Below are 10108 nucleotides of genomic sequence, written 5' to 3'. Positions count from 1 at the left end.
CACATTACACCCACACACATATTAATGAAACACTGCATGACAGGGCCCCTTTGTGTTTTGACAGTAAACACGTGAACACTGGCAACAAACCCAGCTAGTACAGGTGGGCTGAGACAGGTCAGCGGTCACTGGTTTAAGTCCAGTCATAGATACAGCTCCGTGTACCTTGCTCTAGAAAGTCTAGTGTATTACAGCCTGTATTTTCAGGTTGGTCAGAAGGAGCAATAACACCATCCTACCCTTAACCCTACTGCTCAGATCAGCAGATCTGAAAGGTTAGATGTAACATTAACTATATGTTAAAGCAGGGGTGGGCAAACTTTTTGACATACGGGCCACAACGGGTTCTAAAATTTGACCCGGGCCGGGAGGGGCCTGGCCGGGAGCAGAAGGATGGAGTATTTGTGTGAACTAATATACATGACATATAAAAGCCATTACATAAAAGGTTTTGACCTTTAAGAGGTAGCAAAGCATGAATACACAAGGCTTATTGTACAAATTATTCTCCAAATGCATTTTTTTTCATAACACAATAAACCTTCAATTTCAGTGGGAACAGTGTTGTTGGTCTCTCTTTTTAGCTAGTGCATCAAAGTCTGGAGTTAGTTTTGTTGTGGCTATTCTCAGGATAAATCTGAGGTGTTAACATGGATCTGTGACTGGCTTTGTTGATGTTCATGATGCTGAACGTCTGTTCACACACACAGGTTGAGCCAAGCAACGCCAGCATCTTCTGTGCCATCCTCTGAAGGTTTGGAAATGTGGCTTCATTAAGTGAAGCATAAAAGTCATTCAGTTTAAGAGAGTTGAACTTCTCCTTTAAAACAGAGTCAGACTGAAAATCGATTAGTTCCAATTGCAGCTCCTGTGGTGCTGTTTCAGGTCTTGTGACAGGGGACAGGACACCAGCTGAAGGGACTTGTCAATTTTATTAAAATCAGAGAACCGACGGCAGAAATCTCCATGCAGGTCTTCCAGTGATTTACTGTATTTCTTCACGTTTCGGGTGGCCTCTTTCTGCGTGGCTAGTGTGGGAAAATGAGCGAAAGATTTGTTAAAGTCAGCTTAGATTTGAAGGCTCTCACATTTGTGTACATGTCGCGCACAAACACTTTCCCCTGTAGCTTCTCGTTCCACTCATTCATGTGTGAAAAAAATGTCCACAACAAACGCAAAGTCACAAAGCCAGTTCTTGTCGCTCAGCTCAGGAAATTCATCGGATTTCCCCATTAACTCCAAAAATGCGCTAATCTCCTCTTTGAGCTCAAACACTCGCTTAACTCATTTAACCAGCGGACACGAGAGTGGTAAAGTAAGTCCTGGTGATCCGCATCGGTTTCCACCAGGAACATAATGAACGGACGGTGCTGAAGTCTTACGACTGGATTCACAACATGATAAAGCTGCAATACAGACTTACATAGAGATTCCTCATGAATGATGCAGTGATCTACCATCTACTGGGGGAAACACGGGCATTGCAGGGAAAGGGCAAAACGAATGAGGTTTAATGATAACATTCATTCATTCATTCATTTTCTACCGTTTGTTCCCTGAGCGGGGTCACGGGGGGGGGGGCGGAGCCAATCCCGGCCGGCAATCGGGCGAAGGCGGGGTACACCCTGGACAGGTCACCAATCCATCGCAGTAATGATAACATAATTTAATAATATAATTTGGACAAGTTCGGCGGGCCAGATCAAAAAGCCTAACAGGCTGTATACAGCCGTAGTTTGGCCATGTCTGTGTTAAAGTAATACTTGGGAACTCTGTGGCATATGTTTTTCTCAAACAGGGACCTGGCTTGCTGATTCTCTTTAAGGAGGAACTTAATGAAACTGCATACAAAAGGAAAGACAAAATAAAAACACTAACACAGTTAGAAAATACACTTCTCTCTATAATGTAATTACCCTCAGTATAGAATGAAAAAAGATTTTATTTGTCTGTTACTGCACTACAGCACTGTATCAGGTCAGTTCACACTGCATGTATTGTCTTTCCTATGTAGCTCTTGTAACTGTCAATGAGTGTGTCTAGGCTTGGCTGCCTCCTTAGGTTAGGTCACACTACTGGGGTCATGGGGAGCTCAACAAAACACTCATGGGTTAAACGGGGCAATGTGTATGCTTCATGCTTCCCTCTAGTCTGCCCTCCCTCAGCTCCCAGGCTGGCCATTCTCCTTTCATTAATCCAGTGTGGATGTTTATCCATGCTGACATTTAGCTAGCCTTCCCTCACCCCTTTCAGAGCTGCACTCCTTTCAATTAATCTAACAGCATCTGAATGCTTCATGTCTGAAGGAGCAACCTGGACACTTTTCTGTAGAAGTCGTATACGGCAATCTTACTAGGTCAGACCTAGTAACAGTTATGTATGACTTTCAACACAGCACACGTCTGAATTGTGTGCAGTCACGCAAATGGACAGGCATGAACAAGATTACAACAAACTCGGTGTATGGCACATATTGCACATGTACCATAGCTCTCTGTCACAGTGAGGGGTATGTCTGAATGAAGCCATGAACATTAATGGAACATTATAACATAAAAGCGTTTGAATGAAAGAAAACTATGGCTTTAACAGACTGATGAAGCTACAATCTTACTATGTTTGAAAAGGGCTTCTGACTAACAAACAGGGTGGCTAAGGCTTTTTTGTCTAACCTCACTAGCTCAATGCACAGGCTTGGAGGACAGAGACGAACTCGATGTGTTAGTCACCATGGTTCTCAGGACAACTGGAAACAGCATGTGAATATGAATGCATACTCCCTCAGGAGGACCACTGTCAGTTCTGTGTGCTACATAGAGAAAAATCAATGGGGTCATCATATTGGGCTGGCAAAAAGCCAGTCGTGTTCAAAGCACAAGACATAGCAGCTGATGACTCCTCATCTGATTCCATTTAATTTCATCCCTGTGGACAGAGACACCAAGGGACTATAACAGAGTCAGGCACATTTAAAACAACATCCAACATTTAAAAAAACAACAACAAAAAAGATGACAAACTAGAAGTGATGCTACAGAAGAGGTTTGCCCTGATTAGTTTTTGCCACAAACACAAGCTGGCTTGAGAGCCCTTTAACAGGTCGGCTGTCTGTCTCCTGTGGCAGTCTTTTTCATTAACTGCTCCACAGAAGAGCACAAGAAGGGGCAGGGATAGATGGGTGGGAATGGAAAGAATGAGATGGTGGTGATGATGGGGGAACAAGGAGGGGTCTGCAGTCAGACCCAGAGACTCATTGAGAGCCAGAGGAGCACCCTCCAAATACACAATTAAAAACACACATCAACAGGCAGTGCTGGGGACACAGTACACATTAGGAAGGCAATTTATAGATAATCTCGCCCTCAAGCATACACACTAGTAGAGAATATTATCTCACACCTGTGGGGCGGGGCTGAGACGGACTGAGAGACCATGAAGAAATAAGGGACAGTTAAGGTTAACAAAAGAAAAGATGCTGGAGAGTTAATGCTGAAGTCATCTTGTAAAAGCACCTGTCTGCTCATGACTCAGTGCTTTGGAGTCAGGAGAGACGAGCAGGGCTGAGGAGAGGTATTTGCTTAGTTATCTTACAAGATACACTTAACTCTGGTTTCCGCCATGCACTGCTCTGCCTCTCTGCCTACACCACTTTCTGAGTCAATGTGCAAAAACAAGGATGTCACAGCTGTTGCAAACTAACACAATTTACTTATCAACAACAAGGATGTCAGTGTAGATGCTGTTTCACATGTTGTGTTGCATCAAGGCAGCAGCTCTGGTTACTACAGTACCTATAGCCCAGGCTGGTACTCTGGGGGGGCCACATTTTGCTCCGGAGCGGTGGCTATATTTTCACTTAGTTCACTGAGCTGACAAGCCACTACAAGCTCCCCATCACCTCATCCTTGCATCATCATCAGTTAGGACGCCTCTTAGGCACGCGGCCCCCATCACCTTGTTCAGTCATGCAGATGGACTCCTCATGGCCCATGCTGGGGATTTGGGGGAACTCCTGCCTGCTGTGTCAAATTAAGCCTTCATCCTGACATTAAAAACAGCACACCAGGTAGCACACATTGCCACTTTAAATTACATGGGATAGAAATGCCACAGGGATGCACCGGCATTAATGTTAAAGCTAGCAAGCGTGACGCAGACTAAGCCACATTTTTCAGACAAAAATTTTACAAAGAGTGTTACAACACAGGCCCTTGAGAACCTGAGGGCCACATGAGAGAGGGATTTGATGAATTCTGCAAATGTTCCATGGATTCCTCCCTCACGGGGACCTTTGGGAAAAGAATGGGTCATATGCAAATGGAATGCACAGTATGGAGGAGATGTTTCCCACAAGCCAAGTGTGAAAAGGGCTTTCCCTCTACATGCCAGATCCACTGAATGGGCCTTTTCTTCTGCCACTGAAAGTGTATGGGGTAGAGCAGGCAAACTGCAAAGGTAACTAGGCTCTTTCTCCTCAGGCTTTCTCACTGAAGCCTGAATACACAATGGCTCATTTGAACATTCACCCACACAAACCTCAATAAAGCACATCCAAATGCAGTTAAGATACTGAAACTGACTGTGGGTTTAAAACTCCTTCTTTACTCTTTTTTTTAGTCTAATGCTCGCAGCCTCCATGGGAGCAAGTAATCATTAAACTGCCTTAACAGAGGTGGGAGTGTTGTTGTACATCACATCATTTTAATGCCACCTTTTCCGACCCTTGTTGACTAGTTGGGAATGAAGTCTAGGTGGAAGCATAACTTTTTCCCACATAGCATAAAGCAACTAGTAACTTTACCTGTATACTATGTAAAATTCTTCTGGGGTTATTTTTGCTGATGTGTGTCTGAAGCACAGCAGTCACCTAGTTTTGACTCTAAAATCTATACTAGCCTGGGAGATAGCTGCCATGTGTCATGCTTTTTATCTGCCACCACCAGCCCCTCAGTTGTCACCTGTGTAAAAATCTTTAATCACCTCAGCCATTTCTCACCAACTCTTTCCGTCACCCCTTTCAACTCCACAGGGAACACGAAGCACACAGTTTAAGGGGTCAGAGTAGAACGAATGGAGTGAAGGAGGGAATGGAGAAAAAACCGCAGCTCCCACAGCCCCCTGCTCTTCTCTTCCCCTTTCACTGACCAAACTTAAACTCAAACACAATTAAACATGCTGGAAGCCTCACAATGGCACAAGGGGTGGGAGTGGAGAATGTAGGGGGGGCAGGGGGTGAAGTGAAGTCATACTCTAGGCACACATGGATGCCTAGGTCAGGGGGGCAATCAACAGCACCCCTGGCTACTGTGTCTTAAACTCCTGATATAAAGGAAAAGCTGTGGAAGGAGGAGTGAGAGGGAAGAGAGAGAGCGAGGAGAGGTGGAGGGATTTTCTTCTTACTTGGCACTTTCAAATGAAGCTGCTGAGGAAGTAGGTGAAACGCAATGAGATAAATGAAAAATCTCCTCATTTCCTAAACTCTTCACACAACTGGGATGGACCTTTTAAATGTAAACAGATGTCTCTTACAAAACTGAATTGGCGTGTGGAGCAACAGAGTCACTCCCCAGCTCCTGCATTATTGCCCAAAACTTTGCTTGTTTAATCAAAACAAACTGTAGCTATAGCAAAACCATTGTTTATTTATTATTCTCCCATGAACTTACAGCCTGTGGTTGGGTGAGTGAGTCCAACCAAGTAAGTATAGCTTAAGTGTAGTTTTACCAGGCTCTTCAACAGTACATGAGTTGTTGCCAAGTGCCAAGCCCACAACCTCATTTTCTTTATTTGATGCGTGATTCATCATGGTGTGAGTATGCCTCAGAGAATGGATATGGGTGTGGGAGTGGGGGGCAGATTAGGGGAACAGACAAATGAGCCCTGTGATACTGTCAAATAAACAGAAATTGAAACTATCTGTATGCATACTCATTACAAAATGTCTCTGAAAATATTGGCTCCAGCTCCCAAGCATGGGCACAAAGCTGTCCTAGCACAGCCCTGTTTATTTTGCAAAGAATGTTAATACAAGGCACATTCCTGTATTCACAAATTACTGTGTTAAACTATGATTGCTTTTCCTAAGGGAGCTGACTAGGGAGAAGTGACAAAGGATGCTGTGCTCTCCCACTGATCACAAACACCTGTCATCCTGCAGGCTGTTAACACCTCTCTGTTTACAGTGAGGAATGGAGCTCACCTTGATGTCAGCTCTCCTGCAAGCCTGGCAAAGCCACTGACCCGAACATGCTGGGCACCATTTGAGTGCTTGCTTAATTATAAGGGACCAAGTACTTAAAATGTTTTTTCCAACACATACAAGTAGCTTGCAAGCTGGTTTAGATTCCTGCAAAGACAGCAGCCCCTAACAAAATCCTAACTTGTTATAAAATTGTAACCAAACAACAGCTATGACCACATGCAACACCAAACTTCAATCTTACTGTGCAGCAGATTTGCCTCCAAAAAGCAAAGAAGTTGATTTAAGTGACAGATCTAAGCTCAGAAGCACACCTTGATGATATGTGGAAGTAAATGCAAAGGAGACAAAGTAACAGGTAACTCATCTGTTTGGTTACTGTTAAAAATATTAACAGGGTCATGTCATTAATAAGAAATGCTTAATTAAAACCTGCTAATTTAAAAACCAGAAGAAAGAAAGAATAATCAATTTAAAGACCAAAAAAGAAAGAAAGAACAAATGACAGACAGGCATCCAGAGTAGGCTAAATATGACTTCTCTCACAAGAAAGAGAAACATCCCCACCTCAGCAGCAGAACCATTATCTGAGGTGTGTCCACACATTAGTTGCACACAAGCTCTAGAAACAGAATGTACATCATAAAACACCACATAAAAACGAATTGACGGTGGAAATCACCGATAGCACCCAACAAATACAAATGCCACACAATCTTCAAGGAGGTACCACTGGAAATTCACACGACACGCCGTATTCCTCCTCCAACGCATTAACCTACTGATTTGTGATGGTACAGGAATATGACTGGTTTGTAAACAACAGGCCTGCTAGAGAGATGCTGTTACTTAATAAAACAGAAATAGTACAAAAACCATGAGTAACTGTCTTCACAGCAAGAAGAATAAGCTTTATTTTATTGTCATTGTAACATTGTGACACGTACAACGAAATTTTGTTTGGACCCGAGGGGCCCCGGGCCGCTGCGTGCATACGCGCCGCCATCACGGGCAAGCCACAAATAAATAGACGGAAAGATGTCAATTCACAAAAAACCCACAACCACAAAAACTGAATATGCAGCAACTTGTATTACTGCTATAGGAGCTACTTTATATTAAAGTTGAAAATAACGGAAGAGAAAAGAAAAATTAAGTATGTTTGAAGATTCGCTCGTGTTCACGATCCTACGAGGATCTGAACTCCCGGGGCGCGACAGGAGGATCCGCTGCCCATGTATGGGCTAAGCTCGTTCCGCTCCCACAAAAAGCGCGTGAGATGTTCCTCGTTCTGTAAAGCCCATCTATGTTTCTACTATAAGCTTTCTGTCATGACTGTATGGTCACTGTTAAAACATTAAATGAAACGTTAAACCTGTAAACAGCGCAGTAGCAAAACACTAATAAGTTAGAGGATGTAAAAAAGACAGCTAAAGAAAACGCGCTTAGGCAATTCAGGACGCGTTTCTTTTCTATCTTAAAACATCATGATGGCGATATAACCCTGATTTGAAGCACTTAACAGGAAGGATTAAATCGAGAAAATGCATTTTATCAGCCCTTGTAGTCCAGCAATAGTGTCCCGTCGCTACCTGCTACGAGTGAGTAAAACAAAGAAAGAACAAACGAAATAGTTTTCCTCTGTTAGAAAAACACAAATAATGTTTTAACTAAAGTACCACTAGCTTTAGCCAATGTTTTGTTTTCTTTTGTTTTTCAGCTTAAGTTGTTAAATGTACCCAGTCTGTCGATACGGTTCAGGTTGCCTGTTTCTCGACAAAACAGGTCCGACTTTGGGAGCTGGCTAAAAAATGGACAGCATGCAACTAAATCGATGAATGCAGGGTCTTTAAAGAGTGTCCAAATGTGTCGAAACATTAAAGAGTTCAGACAGACAAAAGCTGGTCCATTTATAAGAAGGTGAGGTGCGTATAACGGTCTCCGATGCAGAGAGCCGCTAAGCGGAGGAAGAGACGCAACCCAGGTATAACGGTGCACCAGATAAGATTGTGATAGAGCGCTCACTTGCCACACTACTTTCTGTTGCTAAAAACTGTATCAAAGAGCTGCCAAACTTTTCGTTAAAATTACAGGGAGAGCTAACGGCCTCTAGACCGTTTCCCCGAAAGAAAACCTCCGTATAGGAAGTACTTTTACTCACCGTTGTTCCTCCTCGGGTTCGCCTGCTTTCTACGCTTACACCTGGGGCCATCCGCCATGATCCCTTCGTTGAGTCTAAATGCTACCGGAGAGTCACCTCCTCTCTCACCCCCTCTCCCCCTCCTCCTCCTCCCTCCCCTTCTCCGCACCTGGTTTACGACACTCCGTTTTACGACATCACCTTCCCACACCTCCCCGATCCACGCTGCCAGTATCATTCATAGGCTGGAAGTGAGTGGGATGATCGCATGTACGACGTACGTGCCCAGCTTATTAGTGTTTCATTAATGCGTCATGTATTTAAGACATAAGATACAGCTATTTTATTCTCTCATTTTACAGTAATAATTAAGGTAAAGGCATAGTGGCTATATTGTAATATTGTGCGTATTTGGTCATTTATTTTTTACTCTTATAAACATATAAGGTCCCTGGTAGGCTAGTGCATAAGGCGCAGCCCGGGTTCGAATCAGGGTTGCGTCAGGAAGGGCATCCGGCGTAAAACACGTGCCAAATGTCAACATGCGAGTCGTCAGTGTGACGATTCGCTATGGCGACCCCTAAACAGGAAAATCCGAAACTGACTTTCTTACTCTTATAAACATATAAGTAATTGTTTGAAAATAAAATATTCTGACATCATCATTACACATTATGTTGTGACAAGCACCTTCAACTCCACATTGACCTACTAACTTGTTTACTATCGTGTGTATGTGTGTGTGCGTTACTTCCTCCCCCCTGATGTGTGTGTAAAGCACAGTAGGATAGCAGCACCACAGACAGTGTGTGTTAGATAGAGGAAGAGGTCATGAGACTGTCATCCACTGATTCAATCTTTCACCTAGAGAAAGACCTCGCTGTTTTCCTGAGTCACGCTCACTGCAGTGATGATGAACAGGACAGAGACCTGCCAGCAAAATCAACAAGTTTACACTGTGCTCATATCTCAACTCAGTGCACAGACACACATCCACCACTTATCACCCTAGGCTCTGTGTAACTAGAAAAGAAAAAGCCAGAATCACTTTTGTGGTGAATTCTAAAGCAAAGTGTTATAGTGTTAGGAAAGATGAAGTTTATATGAAATGGCATTTGAGGTCCCATGACATGCAATTACAGGTGAGAGGGGCAGCAGTTGCTGTGAGGGCAGTGGAGGTCCTGAAGCAGATGACTGTAGGGTTTGTGATGCCTGGACCTCTGGTATCTCAGATACTGCTGTGGCAACTGAACTATGTAACCCAATTTTGCCTCAAGTTGATTGTCCTTTATTGTGTAGACACACTGTTTAACAGAGCCATGGAAGTCACAGGAATTTCCCCATTGTGGGATCAATAAAGTCCTACCTATCTACCTACCTGTTATTGCTTGAAGTGATTTAAGGAGCAAGCAGAGAATTTAATAATTCAATAACAGCAGAGGAGTCCATGTTTGTAGAAACTCATAACATAAGAACTGTGTATAATGTAACAAAAATCTAATAAAATCTGATAATCTCATAATCTGCCAAAAATGGAATAGCACAACATGTAATAATGTAATAAGGTATCGCATAATGTAATAAGTTAGAACATTATGAGTTTAGCGACAACTTTTTTCAGCTTTTTTGTTAAAAATGTTTTAGCTTACAATATTTTATAAAACATGTAATAACAAATAAAATTGTAATATTTAAAGGTCGAGCATGTATATTTCATGTGTAGAATGTTTCCATTCCAACCATCACATCATGGACAGTGTAACCATTTC

At 43.0% G+C, this 10108-nt stretch overlaps 1 protein-coding gene across 3 annotated transcripts in view; it reads right to left on the bottom strand.

The window, feature by feature from the left end:
* Positions 1 to 8508, bottom strand: part of zeb1b (zinc finger E-box binding homeobox 1b) — a 97988-nt gene extending 89480 nt beyond the window's left edge. For all 3 annotated transcript variants that reach the window (XM_020624734.1, XM_020624736.1, XM_020624733.1), the window contains exon 1: positions 8361 to 8508. In XM_020624734.1, the coding sequence (XP_020480390.1) occupies positions 8361 to 8418 (58 nt within the window). In that variant the 5' untranslated portion in view covers positions 8419 to 8508. The remainder of the gene's footprint in view (positions 1 to 8360) is intronic.
* Positions 8509 to 10108: the final 1600 nt, after the last annotated feature.

Source organism: Monopterus albus, unplaced genomic scaffold (assembly GCF_001952655.1).
Source record: "Monopterus albus unplaced genomic scaffold, M_albus_1.0 scaffold336.1, whole genome shotgun sequence".
Taxonomy (NCBI): Eukaryota; Metazoa; Chordata; class Actinopteri; order Synbranchiformes; family Synbranchidae; genus Monopterus; species Monopterus albus.
The sequence above is the reverse complement of the archived record's forward strand: the minus strand, read 5'-3'. Positions and strand labels throughout refer to the sequence as shown.